Here is a 23,602-nt window from a genome sequence, read left to right as displayed (position 1 = left end):
GTTCATTCATGTTGTAGCATGCAGTAGTGCTTCGTTCTTGTTTATAGTGTAGTATTCCATTGTATGGGTATACCACATTTTATTTCATCTGTTGATGGACGTTTGTGTCGTTTCCAGTTTTTCGCTATGAATAATATTTCTGCTATGCGTGTACAGATTTCTGTGTAGACTTAAACGTTTTTATTTCTCTTGGGTAAATACCTAGGAGTGAAGCTGCTAGATAATATGGTAACTCTATGTTTAGCCTTTTTGAGAAACTGTCAGACTGTTTCCAAAGCAACTGCACCATTTTACTACTTGAGATAATTTCTCCATAACCTTGTCAATACTTGTTATTGTCTGTCTTTTTTATAGCCAGTCAGGTGGATTTGAAGTGACATCTCATTGTGATTTTGGTTTGCATTTTCCCAATAAGTAATGTCAAACATCATCTTTTGTGCTTATATTGGCATTTGTATTTTATCTTTTGAGAAATGTCTATTCAGATTCTTTGCCCTTTTTAAAATTACTTGTTTTTTCATTATTAAGTTGTAAGAATTTTTTCTATATTCTAGATGTGAGTCCCTTTCATATATATGATTTGGAAAAATTTTCTCCCATTCTGTCAGTTGTTTTCTCTTCTTGTTGGTGAGACCCTTTTCTTTCAGATACTTTCCCCACTTGTGTTTCTTTATGTCTTATCAAGCAGTCCTACCTGCCATTGCCAAACAAGATCTTCCTATTCTTACGTGTGTAGCTAACAAAATCTTCCTATTCTGACGTGTGTAGATTCCTCTAAAGCTAACCTTTCTTTGAACACCCATTCTCCCAATTTATCCTTCTATATCTGAATCCTCAAAAGGAAATTCCCTTTCATATGGCAGTAACTTGGTGTGACTGAAAAACCCAATCTTCCTCCAACTGACATTGGGTATTGATTGAGTCACTTAATATCACTGGTTCTCAATTTTATTTTCTATAAAATGGATGGATTTATTTCTGGTAATTCATATGAGTGGTAGATTTCATTTACCTGATACTTGATTTTGAAAGAGAACTTGTTAATCCATTTGAATTTATAATGGGTAAAATAAGTAAGGTGTGAGAAGGGTAGACTGGGATAGGAGCAGAAGTATTGCAGACTGTGCTGCACACTTATGATGCTCTGATGTGACCTTTGGGTATTTCCTACCATCTTAGTTTTCCGTAAATAACGGAATGCTGTCGATTCATATTTTAATGTTCTACATTTGGAAAGTGTGAATCACAGATCCAACATCTCATCATTCCACCTGTAAAGCATTGCCAATACATATTCTGCAGTAAATAGATCATTTTAGCTATCTAATCACCCTTCCCACCCAGTCATAGTTTTCCCTACAAATGAGTTCCTGTGAATTTACAAAAAACTCTTAGATTCAAAGACCCTTCAAAATCTGGAATTTGAATAACTATTTAATATATCCAAAGAGATGTTAATGTTCTTGTTCTTTTCTTTTTAGGTGTTTGGGTAGATTTTTGTTTTGTTGCTGGGAGGAAGAGAGTGCTTACTACATAACTGATAAACTATAACATGAAATGTATTTTTCATGTTTCAGCACCAAGTGTTTTTCAAAAGAATCTTCAAGAATTTAGCTGTTTGTCCATGGCATAGCATTTGGTTAAGATCCCACAGAGTATTTTCATAATTATAGGGGTAGCTGTCTTTGCATCTCTAGATTCCTACTAGGACCCTCAACAGTTAGTACATGACTATCAAAAAAGTCTACATATCTGTACTTTTTAGAGCTGTTCTGGTAGTGTCAGATGATTTTTCTCTAGAGCAAATGAAAATTAAGCTGTTTCATATTTTGCTTTTTGAGTAGTTAGGTGTAGACCATTTTGCTTTTTTTCCAAACATAATGTTTTTTGTTTTCCAAATTAGTAAAGGTGATGATGGAAAAGTAGAACTTTAGTGTATTTCCTTTCAAATTTTAAAAAACACTTTTTAGGAACATGGATGAGTGCATTCTATTCATTACTCTACTGACAAAGATTGTGTAGGCATTTTTAAACATCAGCAGGAATTACTTTTCTTAACAAGTTTAATATTTAAAATAATTTTAGGTTATTTATATACTAACTTTCTATTCCTTATTTATTCTCTTAATAATGAAAATTAAAATAATTCCACAGTTGCTTTTAACAGTAACAATTATTTGAGAGGAAAATGATCTCTACCCTACTGGACTGTAAACTCCTTTGGGTCAGAGAGCAGTCTTAGTACCATCACCTAACACATTGTAGGTATTCAGAAGTTATACAGAAGTTTACAATTGTGAAAAGTACTAATTTATCATTTAGCTGTTTCCTGTGAGAAGGATAACTCATTTAGTCTATTTTAAAGACTATCAAAATGTAGTCTTTAATCCTTGCCAAAATCTTCTTTAACAGTGCTTTTCAAGAGAAAGTTAACATAGAGGGGGAAAAGGGACTGTAACATGTCAGAGTTAATATCCTTCATATATAAAAAGTTCTTTCAAGTTAATAAGAAAAGTGAACACTTCAGTAGAAAAGAGTCAAAGGACATAAGATAGTGTACAAAAACATAGCATTTATCTACACACACACATACACATATGTGTAATGAATATTCCCTGAGAGACAGACTATATTCATGAAATAATAATAGGATTCTATAACATTCTCTAACACTATATACAAAAATAAACTCAAATGGATTACAAACCTAAATGTAAGACCAAAACTCCTAGAGGAAGACATAGGCAGAACATTCTTTGACATAAATTGCAGCAATTTTTTTTTGATTTGTCTCCTAAAGAAAATAAAAGCAAAAATAAGCAAATGGAACCTAATTAAACTTGAAAGATTTTGCACGCCGAAGGAAACCATCAGCAAAACAAAAAGACAACCTACTGAATGGGAGAAAGTATTTGCAAGTGATAGACCTGTAAGGGGTTAATATCCAACATTTATAAACATTTTATTCAACTCAAAAGAAAAAAAAAACTCAAGTAAAAAATGAACAGAAGAACTGAATAGGCATTTTTCCAAAGAGGAAATGCAGAATGACCAACAGGCATATGAAAAGATGCTCAGTATCACTAACCATCAGCGAAATGAAAGTCAGAACTGCAGTGAGGTATCACCTCACACCTGTCAGAATGGCTGTCATCAAAAAGAACAGAAACAACAAATGTTGGTGAGGATATGGAGAAAAAAGAACCATCATACACTGTTGGTGGGAATGTAAATTCCACAGCCACTGTGGAAAACAGTCTGGAGATTTCTCAAAAAACTAAAAGTAGAACTATCATATGACCCAGCAATTCCATTCCTGGATATATATCCAAAAAAAAAAAATTACTAATTTGAAAAATTACATGCACCCCAGTGTTAATAGCGTCATTGTTTACAGTTGCCAAGATATGAAAGCAACCTAAGTGTCCATCAACGGATGGATAATGAAGATGTAGTGTGTGTGTGTATATATATATATACACACACAGCAGAATACTACTCAGTCATAAAAAAGAACAAAATTTTGCCATTTGAAGCAAAATGTTTTGATATACAGAGAGAGGAGAGGCACATTTGGTCTAAGTGCCCTGCAAAATTTTCAGAAAGGGTTAGACTGAATTTTTAAAGTTGACTAAAATTACTAATTATGAAAGGAAGAAGAAGACATCCTGGGCAAAGAAGGGGGTCATGAGCAGAGGCACCCAGAAGGATAAGCATGGAATGTGTTTGCAGGGGATCGGCTGAGAGTTCTAGAGGATATTTGGTAATTTGAAGAGGTGTCAAAATGTTATGTTTAAAATACACACACAAACATAGCCTAGTGTGTATGACTTCTGAAATTTTTTACACTTATATACACTGAACAACCATGTATACATGTGTGTGTACTCTTTTTGTATATACAAGTGGGATATCAGTATGTTTATTTTACTTTTCAATATATTGTGGGCATCTTTCCATTATTCCACATCAACAGTAAATCTTCTTCAGAATATTCCACTGTTTAGAATATAATCACAGAGTATTCCATCGAATAGGTAAGAACATTTAAACTAATTTAAATTGGAGTATAGTTGATTTACAATGTTGTGTTAGTTTCTGGTGTTCAGCATAGTGATTCAGTTTTTTTTCATATATATATATTTTATTTTATTTATATTTCATATTCTACTGAACGTAGTTCTCTGTGCTGTATACTAGGACCTTGTTGTTAATCTATTTTATATATAGTACTTTGTATCTGCTAATCCCAAACTCCTAATTTATCCCTCTCCCACCCCTTCCCTTTTGGTAATGGTAAGTTTGTTTTCTATGTCTGTGAATCTGTAACTGTTTTGTAAATAAGTTTATTTGTGTCATATTTTTTAGATTCTACATACAAGTGATATTTATATGATATTAAATCGGTCTCTGTCTGATTCACTTCACTTAGTATGATAATCTCTAGGTCCATCCATGTTGCTGCAAATGGCATGTTTCATTCTTTGTATGGCTGAGTAGTATTCCATTTGTGTGTGTGTGTGTGTGTGTGTGTGTGTGTGTGTGTGTGTGTGTGAATATTTGTATACCACAACTTCTTCATCCAGTTATCTGTCAGTGGACATCTAGGTTGCTTCCATGTCTTGCTATTGTAAATAATGCAGCTATGAACATTGGGGTGCGTGTATCTTTTTGAATTAGAATATTCTCCAGATATATGCCTAGGAGTGAGATTGCTGGATCATACTGGTAACTCTATTTTTAGTTTTTTAAGGAATCTCCATATGGTTTTCCAAAGTGACTGCACCAAATTATATTCCCACCAACAGTGTAGGAAGGTTCCCTTTTCCCACTCCCTCTCCAGCATTTATCGTTTTGGGGCTTTTTAATGATGGCAATTCTGACTGGTTTGAGGTGATACCTCATTGTAGTTTTGACTTGCATTTCTCTGATAATTAATGATATTAAGTATCTTTTCACATACCAAATGGCCATCTGTATGTCTTCTTTGGAGCGATGTCTATTTAGGTCTTCTGTAAACTAAACTTACGAAAGACTCAGAAGTACTAAAAGGTAAATGAATATGGTTAGTAACATGCAGCTAGATAATCTAGTTTATAAGTTTATCTTCAGTTTTTGGCTTCCTTTCCCAGTGAGCCACATCACTTTGTTCCTGACTTGCCTCAGTAGAGAAGGGGCCAGCTTTTACCTAACTTCCTGGAGAACTTTAAGGCACATCTAGATTTTTTCAAAATGCCCAGGCCAGCTATCCAAGCTCATTTTCCTCTCTGATAGCCTCTTCCATAACTAACTGAAATAAGAATGTTTACACATGCTCACAGGAGCATGCCCTTACTTACCTATGGCTTCTACTGAACAATCATATCAGAATGTAGTACACTGAGCCTGACATCCATACAGGAAATATTCTCATTCAGAGGGGAGGAAGGCAATCTTCTCATTCCAAGATTGAACCATCAACCACTAAGGCTCCATTTGGCCCACTGGTTCTGTAATTTTTTAAGTACTTTCAGGACTGTCATGAGTAAAAGCTATGACTTTCTGTGCAGAAGTAAGACCAGTAGCTGGGGAATATGAGATGATAAGTGTTTGCAGTATAAAAGACTTCCCAACAGTATAACAAGAGGTGCTGTAAGGCAGTAATTCTTAATGGTGACCAAAAAACCTTCTGTGATGGCCAGAACCTCTCTCCAGGGCTGATACTGGTTGGGTAGAAGTGACTTGAGGAAAGACTATGTTAAACTCATTGGAAGAAAGGTTACTTTAAGATGGCTGTAAATTTTGTGTGTGTGGTAAAATGCATACAACATAAAATTTACTGTCCTAACCATTTTTAAGTGTGCAGGTCAGTGGTATTCAATACGTTCACACTGTTGTAAAAACGTCATTGCCGTCTATCCCCATGACTTGTGATCTTATAGAACTCTATAGCCATTAAACAATAGCTACCCATTCTTGTCACCCCACCAGCCCATGGCAACTACCATTCTTCTGTCTATGATTTTGACTACACTAAGTACCTTGTATAAGTGAAATCATGCAGTATTTGTCTTACTGTGACTGGCTTATTTTACCTCACATAATGTCCTAAAGGTTCATCCATGACATAGCATATTGCAGGATTTCCTTCCTTTTTAAGGGTAAATTATATTCCGTTGAAAGTATTTTAACATAGTTTACTTATCCATCCACTCTTCAATGGTCACTTGGGTTGCTTCCACATTTTAATTATTGTGAATAATGCTGCTGTGAACGTGAGTATACAAATTATCTCTTTAAGACCCTGCTTTCAGTCCTTTGGGTATATATCCTGAAGTGGAATTCCTAGATTATATGGTTATTTGATTTTTAATTTTTTGAGTAACTACTTGTTTTCCACAGCAGTTGTACCATTTTACCTTCCCACCAACAGTGCACAAGGGTTCCAAATTTTTAACATCCTTGCCAGTACTTATTTTTTGTGGTTGTTTTTTTGGTAGTGGCTAGTCAGATGAATGTGGGATGGTATCTCATTATATTTTTGATTTGCATTTCCCTAAGATTAGTGATGTTGAGCATCTTTTCATGTGATTTTTGCTGTTTATATCTTTTTTTGAAAAACGTCCATTCAGGATCTTTGACAATTTTTTAATCAGTTTGTGTTTTTGTTGAGTTTTAGAAGTTCTTTATATATTCACATCTTATCAGAAGTATGATTTGCAAATATTTCCTCCCATTCTGTGGGTTGCCTTTTCACTCTGTTGATAGTGTCTTTTGATGCACGTAGTGTTTTAATTTTCATGTAGTCCATTTTGTCTATTTTTTCTTCTGTTACCTGTACATTGGTATCATACCCAAGAAGTCACTGCCAAATCCAGTGTCAGAAGTTTTGTCCTATGTTTTCTACTAAGAGTTTTATTGTTTTAGGTCTTCAGTACTTGATCCATTTTGAGTTAATTTTTGTGTATGGTATTGGGTAAGGATCAAACATCATCTTTTTACATGTGGTTTACCAGTTTTCCCAGTACCATTTGTTGCAAAGATTGTTCTTTACTCATTGAATGGTCTTGGCACTCTTGTCAAATATTTGACTGTATATGTGAGAGTTTATTTCTGTACTCTCTATTCTTTTCCATTGGTCTATATGTCTGTATTTAGGAAGATGGCTTTAAACTTAATTTTTCTTTTCTAACAACATATGACTCCTAAGGTAATGCTTTCCTAACTGATCTTGTGGCAGACAACTTTTTTTTTTTTTTCAGAATAAGCTACTGAGTATATCCCAAGAAAAGAGAAGTTTGACAAGAGAATTCATATTATTTGATCTTAGGCTTTTATGTCTGTTAAATGAAAATAATCTAGGCTAAAGCATGTATGAGTCCTATTATTATTTCAGCTTTTCCTAGTTCTGATAGATTTTGGTAATTGACAACAGAAAGAGAGACTAAAAATTGAATCATGAAGTGGTTTGCATGTGGTAATGTAGTTAAAAATAAGCATTTAATCTGACTTGTGGAGTCTTTTGGTTTCCAGTTCACTGTTCTTCCTACTACATGTTGAGCTGCCAGTACCTTTTTATTGAAATGCTACTATTTTAGCAAGATTTGACTTTTTAAATTATCAGAAAATCCTAAGTTTACTATAATTGTAAGTGATGTGACTACACACTGAGTATTTCTATTTTCCACTTCTATTTCCATTTCAATTCAACAGCATTATAGAGAATATCCAATTTTATAGAGCAGGGGTGGGCAGACCTTGGCCCACAGGCTAAATCTGGCCCCCAGCCTTTTTGGGTAAATAGTGTAAAGTTATACTGGAACACAACTACTAATATCCACTAATGTATGTATTATCTGTGGCTGCTTTTCTGCAACAACAGCTGAGTTGAGTCATTGTAACACAGACCGTATGGTCCACAAAGCCTGAAATATTTACTCTTTGGCCCTTTATAGAAACTTTGCTCACTCTTGTAATAAAGGAAAAAGTTCAAAAACAAACAACAGAAGCACTCAGGGAAACAATCGGTTAAACCACCAGCGGAGTTAAACTGGCTTTTTGAACTTTCCTTTGATCTTAAAATCTGACAATGTGAGTTACTTAAGAAATTCCAAATTTATCTAAGTTCTAGATAAATTAATAGTGAAACGTTTCTTTTTAATAAATAAAAACAACTTAGCAACTATTTGTTTTGTGCCAAGTGTGTGTAAGACAATGGGAAAGAACTAGAGAAGTGAAGTTACAAATCTTGTCCTTGAAGGAACTAATAGAAATGTGGAATTTTTCTCCCCCATGTCTCAAGTATGCCAGTTTCAAACAGTGACTTTTTTCTTTTTCTTAGAGACTGCTGTGTTACAGAAAAGGATGTGACTTTCAGAATAATCCTGAGTGAGAAGGATGAGTCCAGATGTCCCTCTGCTGAATGATTACAAACAGGACTTCTTTCTGAAGCGCTTTCCACAGACTGTTCTTGGAGGCCCTCGACTCAAATTAGGCTATTGTGCCCCTCCTTACATATATCTTAATCAGATTATCCTTTTTTTGATGCCATGGGTTTTAGGTGGAATAGGAACACTTTTGTACCAATTAGGCATCCTGGAAGACTATTATACAGCAATACTTTCAGGTGGACTAATGCTTTTCACTGCGTTTGTCATCCAGTTCACAAGTTTACACGCCAGAAACAAATCGGTAACAGTAGAAAGAATGCTGACAACAGATATCTTAGCAGAAGAAGATGAGCATGAATTTACAAGTTGTGCTGGTGCTGAGACCATCAAATTTCTAATTCCTGGCAAAAAATATATAGCCAATACAGTTTTTCATTCTGCTCTTGCTGGGTTATTGTGTGGTCTTGGAACATGGTATTTGCTCCCGAACAGAATAACCTTGTTGTATGGCAGTGTAGGAGGCACTGTTCTACTGTTTGTCTTTGGATGGATGACGTTATGTATTGGAGAATATTCATTAATTGTAAACACAGCTACAGAGACTGCGACTTTCCAAACCCAGGATACTTACGAAATCACTCCTCTTATGAGGCCTCTTTATATTTTTTTCTTCTTTTCAGTAGATCTTGCACACAGGTAATAAGCTATCAAATATTTTAAACTTGCTTTGTTTTTAAGCATACATAGTTAAAGCACTCTCCTTAGTATTAAAAAAAAAAAAAAAGAATCTGTGAATTGAAGGTCACCAAACCATTGGGTGATAGATTGTTTTGATGATTAATCTCTTAGGACTAATCTCTGTTAAACACACATCCTAAAGCAATAATTTAATCTTATTGAAGAATGAAAAAAAAACCTTTTTGTATGATAAGATAAATAAGCAAAATTCCAATCCTGTGTTTTACTTTAAATAAAGAGCTATGAATCTATAAGATTGCCTGACTGAAACCTGTGAAAAAAGATGAAAGTCTCCTGTTAGGGGAAAATGAAGAATTTAAAGTTTATACAAATAAATATTATGCATAGTTGGAGTGGATTTAAGATGAATAGAATAACTTACTTCATTTTGTTATAGTAACTATATAGAAGGAATCTTGATTTTTTAAAATATAAAGAAATAGAAAATAGCAATTTTAAACAAAATTGTTTGATAACTCCTTTTGCTTGCCTTTTCTAAATCTGACTTTTCTCTGTTTCTTTGGATTGTAGCTTTCTCTTTCACAGGTTAGTGTCCAGATAGAAATGTATAGGCATGTTATGGGCTGAATGTTTGTGCCCTGCCCCATCCCTGTTTCAAATTCATATGTTAAATCCCTTAGTGTGGTGCTATTTGGAGGTGGGGTCTTGGGGAGCTAATTGGGATAATGAGGGTGATGCCCTGGTCTGATGGAAGTAGTGCCCTTATATGAAGAGAGACCAGGGAGCTTGATTTCTTCTTCCAACATGTAAGGATAAAGTGAGAAGGCAGCTGTCTGCAAGCCAGAACAAGAGTTTTAACCATACTCTGATCATGATGGCACACTGGTCTCAGACTTCCAGCCTCCAGATCTGTGAGAAATAAATTTCTGTTGTTAAAGCCACCCAGTCCATGATACTTCATTTTGGCAGCCTCAACTGGCCAAGACAGATTTTGATATGAAAAAGGTGGGTGCTCCCATAACAAATACCTAAAACTGTAGAAGCAGCTTTGGAACTGGGTAATGGGTAGAGGTTGGAGGAGTTTTGAAATGCATGCTAGAAATGTGAACGTTAAAGGTAATTCTGGTGAGGTCTCAAGACAGAAACGAGAACATGTTACTGGAAATTGGAAGAAAGGGCGATCCTTGTAAAGTGACAAGGGACTTAGCTGAACTATTTTTTAATGTTGTGGAAGGTAGAACTTGAGAGTGATGAAGTTAAATATATAGCTGAGGAGATTTCTAAGCACAGGGTTAAATGAATAGCTTGATTTCTCCTGGCTGCTTGTAGTAAAATATAAAGAGAGAGAGATGTATTGAAGAAGGAATTGTTAAGCAAAAGGGAACTAGAACTTGAAGATTTAGGAAATTTTCAGTCTATCCATATTACAAAAAATAAGAAAGCATGTTCTAGAGGGGACATCAAGGATGTGGCTAGACTATCACTTAATAAATAGTTTGTGGGATTAATGAGCAGAAGCACTTCCAGTTTGAACTTAAGATGTAATGAATGAAGGCTGTCAACTTCTTAGATTTGACAGGTTGGGGATAATAGAGCTATTTGGCTGCGAACATGCACTATACTTTGAGAGGAAAATTACCCCAAAATGATTCAGAGATTATCACATGTCAAAAAACTAGGACTCTGCTGGAAGGCTTGGGGCTGCTAATGCCCTGAAACCCTGTGGGGGTGTGGCTCCCCACCTAGCGCTATTTGAGTGACATTACCACACTGGGGACCTGGAGGGCAGAGTATGTAGCCAAAGAGGATTATTCTTCAAACTTAAAATCTAATGGAATTAGCCATGCTAAATATTGGATTTCTTTGGGACCTATCACCGCATCTTTCATTCTTGTTTCTCCCTTTTGGAATGAGAATGTCCATCCTGTGTCCTGCCATTGCATTATGGAAGCACATAGCTTGTCACAGGTTCATAACTGGGGAAGATTTTGCCTCAGGATGGATCTTTCCTCAAGTCTCACCTGTATATGATTTAGGTGATATTTAAATGTAACTTTGGGCTTTAGTGTTGATGCTGGAATGAGTTAAGATTTTTGTGGCTGTTGGGAAGGAATCAATGTGTTTTGCATGTAATTTGTAACCACGAATTTGGGATACCAGGGTGGAATGTTAGGGACTGAATGTGTATGTCCCTTCAAAATTCATATATTGAAGCCCTAACCTCCCAATGTAGTGATACTTTGAAAGGGTCTTTGGGAGGTAACTAGGTCCCTGATGAAATTAGTGCCCTTATAAGAGGAGATACCAGAGAATTTGATCTCTCTCCACCATGTGAGGATACAGTGAGAAGTTGGCTGGCTGCAAGCCAGGAAGAGAGTTCTCACTTGAATCAACCAAAATGGCACTCAGATCTCAGACTTCCTACCTCCAGAACTGTAAGAAATAAATTTCTATTGTTTGAGTCACCTAGTCTATGGTATTTTGTTACGGTAGCCCAAAATAAAACATGGCATTTAAAAGTATTTAGCTAGTTTGTGTACTGAAACTGACCAGTTCTTAGGTGGTCTGTCTGCTATTCCTTAACTCTTAATCTCTTCTAATTGTGCTGCATTTATGGGTCAGAGGACACTCTTTAATACCCTTGTAATTCTTCACTTAATCAAATATGTAAGGGGAGAATTAATTTGTGGGAAGTTCATTTATAATTGGTTTTTTAGTACCACTACCATTTACTAACTATAAAATATATTACAGTTAAATGCTTCATTTTGAAAAGTTAGCAATAAAATTGAGTTTAAATGTATGTCTATATGACCCCTTTTGAAAGATTTAAGTTTGTAAGTTTATTATTTTCAAAATACAGACTATTGAGTTACTATCTCACTGCCATTTCTGATATCAGAAATTATATACCTGCTATAATGCATCTTTATGTTTAAATGATGCTCTAGGTTCTTTAAATGTTTTAAAAATCTCAGTTAATTTATATTTGGTTTTCTTGACTTCCTGTGTTACTTATTTCTAAGTGAAAGAGAATAAAATGTTTTTTTACTACATTCAAGTTGGATTTAATATACAGTTTTAATGTTTACATTTTAATAGTTACAAATAGGTTTTTTTCAACTATAGCTAGAAGAAAGGACAAAGGCAATCCTCAAATCTATTTTTGAAGGGAAAAATGAAGATTGTGCAGAAAAATTACAGTTTTAGAATAATCTTAGCTTCTGATTAATAAAATAATAAAGGATCAAGGTATTCTTTATACAGTTGGTGTGATACTGCAGATAAGTACTATCTGAAATGTGTGACTATTCAAATTTGGTGAGTTGTCAGATATTTCAAGTTGTATCTTAATTTTCTTTCAGAGAATGTAAAAGTTGAAGAGATAAGCCCGAGAGTGTAATAATCTTTTCTCTTTTCTCATTCTTTATTCTAACCAGTACAGTTGTATATTACTAATTTTAAGTGACTTTTTCTATGCATTTTTAACAAACACCAGGGTTAAACCTACCATGCTTGCTCATAGACTTACAGGAATTGTTTGAATGGTGCTTGTTTATATCATCTTAACCATTATGAGGAACATCTTTTTTCTGGGCATGTGGATCTTAGAGAGTGTACAGAATTTGAAATATTTTCATGGTTGTTAGAAAAACAAAGTTTTTTTCTTACGGATTTAGTTTAGGTTTTTTTTTTTTTTTTTTTTTCCCCTAGCAAATTCCTGTTACATTATCAAATGTTAGAATTTAAACATTTTTCCATTTAAAAGAACCATAGTAATCATCTATTTGGGGCTGAGTCATACACACAGGAAAGTAATCACAATGTTTGGTTACTTCAATTATGTATTCTTGTATTTATTTATGATATCCTTATACTTGTGTATAAATACTTTTCCATACTATTGGTTGTTGTTTAAGAACAAAAAGATTGGGTGGGTGAAATAGAACTTGACTGAAATACTTCCTGCTTATACTTGATTTTTACATAAATTATCCTTTCCTTGAATATGTCGGCAAGAGAAGTGTTGTCTTTAAGGAAAAAAAAAAAACTCGACAAATCTACATGTTTTCTTTGACCTTCCTATTGCTTATTGTGTGTGGTTCGATTTTCTTTTTTGCTACTTGGGTGTTTTCTTCTCAGAATGAAATGAATTTTATTTTAAAACTACTTTAGAGAATGTAGTGCCCTCTAGTTTAGCATCACATTGTTAACCTTGTAGTCATTCATTCTCTCGGCTTATAAAAATTTGAAGGACATACATTATGAGGCAAAATACATTAGCTAGCCTAGTCCTGATATCTGTGTGAGCAACCACATTATGCCATTATTATAATCGTAGTTGCTGTGCATTTGCTTCTGGGCTATTAACATAAAATTAAGTATATAATTATTCTAGAAGTTGCCTTTCTCCTTGACTTTGATTCCTAGCAGCTCAGGTATTGAAGAACAATGATAAGTTTTGAGATTTAGTTTTCTCTTTTGTAAGTTGTCTTTGGAACTCCATAAGTACTACAGCAAGTGTTGGTTTCCAGGCAAGGTGTTTGGTCAGCCTTATTCCAAAATCTTAGTAACATACTGATAATGTTAATTCTTATGTGCTTTCAAGTTCTTATTACATTATTTGAAACAATTTAATGATGTTATGTTTAACGTAAGGGCAGTACCAAAAACCAGTTTATCCACTTTAGAAGCCTTCACTAATTTATGAGATTGTATTTCACAAGTTTGTGTTCTCAAACCCATACCGTTATTATACAAAATAGGAACAATATTATGTGCCTGTTAAGTTCCCAGGCTAACCAACTGAGATACATTCATAACCTAATGTTGCTGACCTCTGATATTAACTATACTGACTTAAAATTCTAGCACCTGGGAGCAGTACAGGAGAGAGTAGGAGAAAGAGAAGAGCTTTCTTTCTTTGCTAGCTACTAATGTGTGAACAGTGGAAATGCTTTCACTTTCCCAGAGTTGCTTAAAATTTTAAATTTAAAAATATTAAACTCTAAAGAATCATTGGTAGAATTTCAGCCAATGTGGTTTAGACATTTAAGGGAGAGATATTTTTGCCTTGGACTCAGTTCAGTTTTACAAATCCCTAAATTAAATTTTATTCAGTATTACTTCTAATTACTTCTTTCTTCTTTTCACATTTGAATATACATATTCTCTAAGTACTATACTTGTACAAAATTGAATAGTTGCTGGTATAGGGAAAGGACCATGATCACAATTTATATTTGTTGATCTTTTGTAATTTGGGGCTGTAATTTGTTTCGGGTGGGAGTGGGGTGTGGAGGTAGATGTATGTGTTGTTTTGTTTTTTCCTGGAAAGATCTTCCATATATTGCTTTGTATGATTTAAATTTTTTTTATTGTAGGTTTATGGTAAATGTACCAGTTCTACAACAATTGAATCAACTTTTACACATCTTGTTTATATTTTTACCCTTTCTGTGGGCGCTCGGGACTCTGCCCCCACCTGATGCGCTTTTCTTATGGGCAATGGAGCAGGTTTTAGAGTTTGGCCTTGGAGGCTCATCTGTGTCAACCCACCTATGGTAATTATTTTAAATATTGAAGTTATATGTAACTCATTCTTAAAGAACATTTTTTCTTTTCAAGCAAATCTTTTTTTTTTTTCCTCTGCAGGTTATTAATAATGTTCTTCATTTCTGCTGGAACAGCTGTAACATCGTATTTCATTCCCAGCACTGTTGGTGTGGTTCTTTTCATGACTGGACTTGGGTTCTTACTGAGTCTTAATCTAAGTAAGATAGGTTTTGTCTTCAAACTCAACGTGATCAGACACAGAGTTGGAACCAAATCTAAGACTTTACCCAATTGTTCAGAAAAACAGTTTACTTGGAAGGAATACCTTTTCTACATCATTGTGTTAGTCTTGGCTCTCTTAGAAACTGGTTTGTTGCATCATTTTGCTGGTTTCTCACAGATTGCCAAAAACAGTCCCCAGGCTATTCTTGGCTATATTTTGATGGTATTATTTATAATACTATGGATACTTAAGGAAATTCAAAATGTCTATATCTTTGGAATTTTCCGGAACCCCTTCTATCCAAAGGATGTGCAGACTGTGACTTTATTCCTAGAGAAGCAAACAAGGCTCGCGAAGATTGGTGTTGTCAGACGGATTTTGCTAAATCTAGGTAGGAAGATAAAATCTAATAAACTTGTATTATATCTGGGAAGTGAAAAATATTATGGAATTCCTGTATTTGTATAATATTATACTACATACAAGTGTTTATTCTTTCATGTTTTGGGTATTATTTTTTTTTTTTTGGTTAGTTGCTTAAATGTGCTCATAAAAATACTCATACTGACCAAAATAAAATATGGTGGAAGGTGTTATTTTGCCTTCATTAAATTTGTTTTTTTGTTTGTTTGTCTTAGTGTCACCTTTTGCTATGATAGCATTTCTTTCATTGGACAGTTCCTTGCAAGGGCTTCACTCTGTGTCTGTCTCCATTGGATTCACAAGAGCTTTTAGAATGGTAATCCTAATATGCGTTTAGTAGTATTTTCCTATTTTCAAATTTAATTATAATTTTATTTACTCTCACAGTTTACTTAGATTATAAAATTCTGCCTAATAAAGTAAATTTGTGTACTGCAGGTATGGCAGAATACAGAAAATGCTTTATTGGAGACAGTCATTGTATCAGCAGTGCATTTGTTGATCTCTAGTACAGATATATGGTGGAACAGAAGCCTGGATACAGGAATCAGACTCTTACTGGTAAATATGTTTTTTAACAGCTTTAATGAGATGTATTTCATACACCATAAAATCAGTCACTTAAAAAGTATAAAGTTCTGTGATATATATTCAGAACTTTGCAGCCATCACCACAATCTAATTTTAGAACATTTTCAACATCCCAAAAAGAAACCTCATACACATTCATAGTCATTCCCCATTCCCACTCTCCAATCTACCCACCCCTCACTCCAGCCCCAGAAACCATTAATGTACTTTCTATCTTTAAGGATTCGCCTATTCTGGACATTTCACATGAATGAAATTATATACTATATAGTCTTTTGCATCTGGCTTCCTTCACTTAACGTGTTCACGTTTCATCTGTGTCGTAGCATGTATCAGTATTTTATTCCTTTTTATTGCTGACTAATGTTCCATTATGTGGATATATCACATTTAATTAATTCACTCATTAGGTAATATTTCTACTTTTTGACTATTATGAATAATACTGCTATGAACATTCATGTACAAGTTTTTATATGGACATGTGATTTCTCTCAAATATGTTTACCTAGGTCTGGAATATCAGTTATTTATGAATTTTATGTTTTAATATTTTCAGGGTATTGCCAAATATTTTTCCAAAGTGATTGCACCATTTTACATCTCACCAGCAATATATGAGGATTCTAATGTCTCTGCATTCTCACCAAGAGTTGTTGTCTGACTTTTTCATCATAGCATTTTTATGGGTGTGAGCTGCAATCTTCATAATTTTGATTTGCATTTCTCTGAGTGCTTATGATGCATATTTACATATGTTTACGGGCCATTTGTGTATATTTGGGTGGGGAATGTGTATTCAAATTCTTTGTCCATTTTTACTTGGGTTATATATCTTTTTATTGTTAAGTTTAAGAGTTCTTTGTATATCCTGGATCCAAGTTCCTTGACAGATATGTGATAAGCAAAAATTTTCTGCCATTCTTAGGTTATCTTTAGCTTTTTTGATAATGTCCTTTGAAGCAAAAGAGTTTTGATTTTGATGAAGTTCTGGCTGAAAGGTATAGCTCAATTGGTAGAGCACATGCTCAGCATGCAAGAGGTCCCAGGTTTAATCCCCGATATCTCCTCCAAGCAGACATCAATGAAAAAACCCAATTACCTGTCCCTATGAATACAAATAATTTTGATGAAGTTCGGTTTATCTTTTTTTGTTGTTGTTGCTTGTATTTTTGGTTTCATATCCAATAAACATTGCCTTTTCCAAGATCATAAAGATTTACTATGTTTTCTTCTAAGAGTTTTACAGTTTTAGCTCTTAGATTTGGGTTTATGATCTACTTGGAGTTAGTATTTGTATATAATGTGAGGTCAGGTTCCAAATCCATTCTTTTGTATCTGGATTTTCGATTGTTCCAGCACCATTTATTGAAAAAAAAAAATTCTTCCCTCAATGACTTTTTTTGTCACCCTTGTCAAAAATCAAAGAACAAATGTAAGGGTTTATTTCTGGACTCTCTTTTTTTTTTTTTTTTCATTCATCTATATGTGTATCCTTATGCCAGTACTATACTGTCTTGATTGTAGTTTTGTAGTAGGTTTTAAAATTGGGAAGTAGTTTTTAAAACTGTGAGTCTTACGAGTTTGTTGTTCTTTTTCAAGATGGTTTTGACTATTCTGGTACCCTTACATTACCATAGAAATATTGATTTTGGCTTCTCACGTTTCCCAAAAAGATATCTAAGACTTTGATAGGGATTGACTTGAATCTGTAGATCAATTTGGGGAGTATTACTATTTTAAAAATGTTAATTCTTCCCATTCATCTAAGTGACATGTCTTCACATTTAATTATACCTTCTTTAATTTATTTCACCAGTGTTTTATAGTTTTCACTTCACACATTATTAAATATTAGCCCTAAGTATTTTTTTCTTATTTGATGATATTATTAATGGATTGCTTTCTTAACTCATTTTTTGGGTTGTTTATTGCTCAAGTATAGAGGGATTGATTTTTTTAATGTTAATCTTATATCCTGAAACCTCACTGAAGTATTTTATTGTTTCTAATAGGTTTTTAGTGGATTTCTTCAGATGTTCTGTATATAAGTCATGTCATCTACAAATTAGATATAGAAAAGATAAGTTTTGCTTTTTCCTTTCCAACCTGGATGTCTTTCATTTCTTTTTCTTACATAATTGCCCTGGCTAGAACCTCCAGTGTAACATTGAATAAAAGGGTAAGAGTGGACATCTTATGAGGAAAGCATTTAGTCTTTCTCCATTAAGTTGATGCCAGTCTTTTACCATTAAATGTGATATCAGCTCTGGGCTTTTTGTAGATGCTCTTTCTCAAGGAGGAAGTTCCCTTCTGTTCCTCATTGAGTCTTTTTATCATGACAGGTGTTGGGTTTTGTCAAATGCCTTTTCTGTGTCTATTGAAATGGTCATGTAGTTTTGGTTCTTTAGTCTATTAACATGGTGTAATACATTGATTTTCAGTTCTTAAACCCATGTTGTATTCCTGGAATAGATCTCACTCAGTCTTGTTGTAGTCTTGTTTATATGTTGTAGGATTCAGTTGGTTAGTGTTCTGTTGAGAATTCTTGTGTGGTATATATATCTGTAGCTTTCTTTTCTTTTTATATCTTTGATTTAGATATCAAAATAGCACTAGCCTCATAGAATGAGTTGGGAATTTTATATCAATTCTTAAATGTTTGTGGTATTTAGTATATATCATAAATATCTTATAGTATAGGTATTTTGTAGTATGGAAGCCATCTGGGCCTCAGCTTTTCTCTTTGGGTAGCTTTTAAAGTACTAATTCAGTTTCTCTACTTGTTATAGGTTTATTCAGATTTTCTATTTCTTTTTGAGTCGGTTTTGATAATTCATGTCTTTCTAGGAAGTTGTCAGTTTCTTCTAAGTGATCTAATTTATTGGCATACTGTTGTTTGTGGTATTCTCTTATAATCCTTTTTAATTTTTCCTTAAGATTGGTGGTAATGTTACCTCTTTCATTCCTGATTTTAGTCATTTGAGTTTTCTGTGTATTTTTCTTGGTCACTCTAGCTAAAGGTTTGTCACTTTTGTTGATCTCATTGATTTTCTCTATTTTTTAAATTCTCTATTTTATTAATTTTTGCTCTAATCTTTATTATTTCCTTACCTCTGCTTACTTGAGATTTAGTTTTGTAGTTTTTGTTTTGTAGTTTTTCTAGTTTCCTAAAGAGGAAGATTAAGTTACTGGTTTAAGATCTTTCTGCTCCTTTAATATTGGCATTTATAGCTATAAATTTCCCTCTGAGCACTGCTTTAGCTATATCATAGGTTTTGGTATGTATTTCATTAATCTCAAAATATTTTCTTATTTATCTTGTGATTTCTTCTTTGTCCCGTTGGTTATTTAGGAATGTGTCTTTTAATTTCCAGATTTATTTCTGTTGTTGATTTAATTCGGTTTTGATTGAAGAACGTACTTTACATGATTTGTATAAATATACTTAGCATGACTTCAGTCTGTTGAGGTTTGTCATATGACACAATATCTATTTCTTAATCAGTAAAATACTCTCTAAAATAAGGATAAATTGAGGATAGTCTCTTAACTGTTTACTATTTCTGGGTCTCATGACTTAATTAGCATGTAATGCCAAGCTTAATCAACCTTAAGATAAACATAGCACTCTGTCAGTTCTCTTTTGTACTACTTTTTTTTTTTGAAGAGCCCAAACTTTAAAAAATGTAGTTTCATTTATTAATTGTGAGATTGGAGAAAATTATAACAAAGAATCTCAAATAAGGGCTATTTTATCAAAAATATTAGCACAATAATAAAATTATACAGTTGTTCTTATATGATCTTGAAAATTCATGAAAAGTCTTTAAGAATAAAAAAGACATTTTTATGTCTCTACAGGTTGGTATCATGCGTGATCGTCTGATTCAGTTCATCTCTAAATTGCAGTTTGCTGTGACTGTGCTTTTGGCATCATGGACAGAGAAAAAACGTAGAAAATCAACCACCACTTTATGTATACTCAATATTGTCTTCTCTCCATTCGTGTTGGTCTTGATAGTTTTTTCTACACTACTCTCATCTCCCTTACTCCCTCTGTTCACCCTTCCTTTGTTCTTGGTGGGGTTTCCTCGACCTGTTCAGAGTTGGCCAGGAGTAGTGGGCACAACAGCCTGTGTGTGTGCAGATACAGTGTACTACTACCAGATGGTCCCTAGTTTGACCACTGCACTACAGTCTGCAATGGCGGCTGGAAGTTTAGGTAAGTAAATGAGCCGTGCTTAAGAAATCCTCATTAATGTATTTAAAATACAAAAGGATGAACACACAAAAGAACAGTCTTGATCCACCTATTATACAGATTCTAATACTTTTGATGTGTAGGCAGAAGGACTAAATATAAAGTAGAAGTATAATCTCCTACTCCTTATTTTGAGGTAAATAAAGTTATAAAATAAAAATACTAAGGGAAAATTTCATTAGGGTGATTTAACAAATTTTAAAAAACATTTTCTTGAATAAAATCAGGTGATAGTCCCACTATGAAACATGAAAACCCTTTATCTCCCCAAATTTCCATGAATTTGTAATGAGCTCATGCCAAGTAGATGGAATAGCTTAGACCCACTGAGAGTGAAAACAAGCATTATATAATATCACTGAAATGCTTAAGGTAATTTGCTTGTATCTTATTAGTTACTGTCCAGCAACTTAAGCAGTCTGATAAGATCAGAGGGCAGGTAACATAAAAGCTTTGGTCAATGATCAGTAGCCTCCCAAATGAAGGGCTGTGCGAATATTAACAACATTTTTGATGAGAATGAATTTATTTTATGGTAATTATAATTTTGTGATAATCTTATAATTTCATCATATACTAACTGTAAATTTATATTGTACTTCCCAAGATTGGTTTTAGATAAGGTACAAGCTGATGACAATAGTGTGTTGTCTCCCACCATGTGCCTTAGCCCCTGAAACTTGTTTAATTATGTCCAGTGTCTTCCTGGCAAACTTATTCCTGGCAGAGTAGCAATTTAAAATTAGAATTTTAATGAAATATTTATTGGGGTTGAACTTTTCTAATTATCTATTATATGAGATAATTTAGGAAAAACTTTTATTTTTGTAGTATAAATTTTTATAAATAATCATTTCCCTTTCTTAAAGGAAATATTCTACACTTCTAATACTTTTATCCAGCTCTAGTTAATTTTTATTATATAGTGCAATGCTACTTTTTAAAATATCTGTAAGTTTTAACTCACATCTGAAATAATAAATATCTTAGTAATGAGGTAGAAATTATACTTTATTATCCAATCAATTATATTCAATCAAGAAGTGTGTTATAAAGTATTTCCTGGGGGGAAAAAAAGTGAGGTAACATTTCACACACATGTGATTGGCAAAAAAGACTGACATTAACAAGTATTGGTACGGGAATGGGGAACAGGAACTCTCAAACCCTGCAAGAAGGTAATGTGTAAACTCATACAGCCACAGAGAAAAGTAAACTTAATAGTCTGTAGTAAAGATGTACATATCCCATAGCCTAGGGATTCTAGTTTTAGATTCCGTGATGCAGTGATTCCAGTTCTAGAGAAACTCTTACACATGTGTTTTTGGAGGGCCCCCAAACCATTTCCATTTTGATGATTTTCTAGGAGGACACACAAGACTCAGCATATAGTTGTACTCATAGCTAAGATTTATTAGGGCAAAAGGATGCAGAGCAAATACAGCAAAGGAGAAGTCACATGGGATGAGAGACTGGCTGAAAACTTCCAGGTGTCCTCTCCCAGTGGAGTCACATACAGCATGCTTAATGCCCCAGCAACTGATTGTAACAGTATGTGTGAATACGTTGACTACCAGGGAAACTTATTTGAGACTCATTGCCTAAGGCTTGTTTGTATTGAGGAGTTGATCAGTAGGCACCCTCTGCCTGCCACATACCAAAATTCCAGAATCCCAAAAAGAAAGCAAGTATTCAGTATGAACTATATTCTTTGCAGAAACAGTTTAGGCACAATGAGAGATTGTTTATCAGTTAGGGTGGTGTGAACGGTCTTGAAATTCAAGTTTCAAGTTGCCAGCCAAGAGCCAACTTTGTAAGCAGGCCTTTCAAAGGACAGCAATCAGTTCTGCTGTGTTAACTCTTTTTTGCATAATATGTTGTACAAGCAGACTTGCACAAAGATAATTTATACATCATTATTTATAACAGTGAAAAATGAAACATCTGAAATGTTTAAGTTAGAGAATGAATATTTAAATTCAGCTATATTCAGACAGTGAATTCTCAGTGCAGTTACAATGAATGACTGAGCTGTTTGTCGTTGACATAATGTCTCAGAGACATAATGTTGAGAAAAAAACTAAGTTTTAAGAGTATTTGTAAAGTGTGGTAGATAACATTTTATGTAAATTTTTAACACCATAAAACATTTGTATATGCTTGTATATAAAAATATCCAAAATGTTTTAAGTCATTAATATGAAGTTGGCTTATATATATTTAATATGTTTTCCTAATATATTTAACATGTATTTAGGATTTTATATAGCAGGTTCTAAATTGTTGTTTTTTGGAAAATATATCCTTGAATTCTTATATATAGTCACCTATAGATTTTTTTCTTCCAACTGTTCCTGTAAAGAGCTTAATTTAATGCCTCCTTATATGCAATGAATAGTTGTTTTTATTCTTAACATAAAAAGAAGGTAGAAAGAGTTATGAATTAGTTCCCAGTGAGTTATTGATTTTGAAGATTCACATGGCAAAATAAGACAAACTTGAACAATTACTTAACTTTTTTTTTCTAATTTGTTTTAGGTCTCCTCTTACCTGGGTCTCATTACTTGGGCCGTTTTCAGGATCGTTTAATATGGATAATGATTCTAGAATGTGGCTATACTTATTGCTGTATTAACATTAAGGTCAATGTGCATTTGAAACCTCTCTAGTACATGTTTAAAAATTTTGTTTGTTATGCACACATCACTTAGTAGCTCACTTTCAAAAAGTATCTTTTAATTACCTGTGAAAACACCTAGGGATTTTTAAAGTATATTTCAACATGCACATACTGAAAGGCAGACTAGTATTGATTGTATAATAGAGCATAGTAACAAAGTACACTTGCCCCCTTTTCGTCCAGTTGTATTATTTTTATCCCTGTCTAGTTGAGTGTCTCAAAAATGGGACTCAGTAGTAATATTTTCCTCACTCCTATATCATTTAAGCACTCTCAACTTTATAAAAACCTTCTTTTGACCCCATTGCCCTTACCTGCTAACACTCAGTTTTTCTCCTTCCTATCAGAGCATTTGAGTTGCTTATATCTCCAATTTCATTTCTCCCATTCTCTCTTTAACTTACTCTAGGTTTTTGACCCTGTTACCTATTACTTCACTAAAAACCACTGTTGACAAAGTCTGCAATGGCTGTCACATTGCTAAATCCAGTGGTCAGTTCACAGACCTGACCTTACTTGACTTGTCAGCAGCATTTGACACAACTGATCTCTTCACTTGTTTCACCGGTTAATCCTTGTCAGTCTCCTTTGATAGTTCATTCTCTTTTCCTTGACCTCTTAAATCAGAGTGCCCCAATCCTTGCTGACAATTCCATCCTTCTGGTTGCTCAACTCAAAAACATTTGGGCTTTAGTCCAGTGATATTTGACTCCTTGTTTACTTCTGTACCCCACATCCAATCCAATAAGAAATCCTGTTTACTCTGTCTTTAGGTCGTAGCCTGTGTCCCACTGTTT

The 23,602-nt window shown here is 33.8% G+C and overlaps 1 protein-coding gene across 3 annotated transcripts in view; it reads left to right on the top strand.

Moving 5' to 3' along the window:
• PCNX4 (pecanex 4) overlaps window positions 1-23,602 on the top strand; it is a 38,711-nt gene that overhangs the window by 1,497 nt on the left and 13,612 nt on the right. The window contains exons 2-8 of one of the 3 annotated variants that reach the window (XM_010962226.3): window positions 8,321-9,065; window positions 14,453-14,632; window positions 14,724-15,238; window positions 15,486-15,586; window positions 15,709-15,831; window positions 19,726-20,086; window positions 22,664-22,767. In XM_010962226.3, the coding sequence (XP_010960528.1) occupies window positions 8,377-9,065; window positions 14,453-14,632; window positions 14,724-15,238; window positions 15,486-15,586; window positions 15,709-15,831; window positions 19,726-20,086; window positions 22,664-22,767 (2,073 nt within the window). In that variant the 5' untranslated portion in view covers window positions 8,321-8,376. Of the gene's footprint in view, window positions 1-8,320; window positions 10,074-14,452; window positions 14,633-14,723; window positions 15,239-15,485; window positions 15,587-15,708; window positions 15,832-19,725; window positions 20,087-22,663; window positions 22,768-23,602 lie in introns of those variants that run through there. The other 2 variants (XM_045522063.2, XM_045522062.2) reach the window with 2 other exon arrangements.

This window comes from Camelus bactrianus, chromosome 6 (assembly GCF_048773025.1).
Source record: "Camelus bactrianus isolate YW-2024 breed Bactrian camel chromosome 6, ASM4877302v1, whole genome shotgun sequence".
Lineage (NCBI taxonomy): Eukaryota > Metazoa > Chordata > Mammalia > Artiodactyla > Camelidae > Camelus > Camelus bactrianus.
This window is presented reverse-complemented; position numbering and strand designations above follow the sequence as displayed.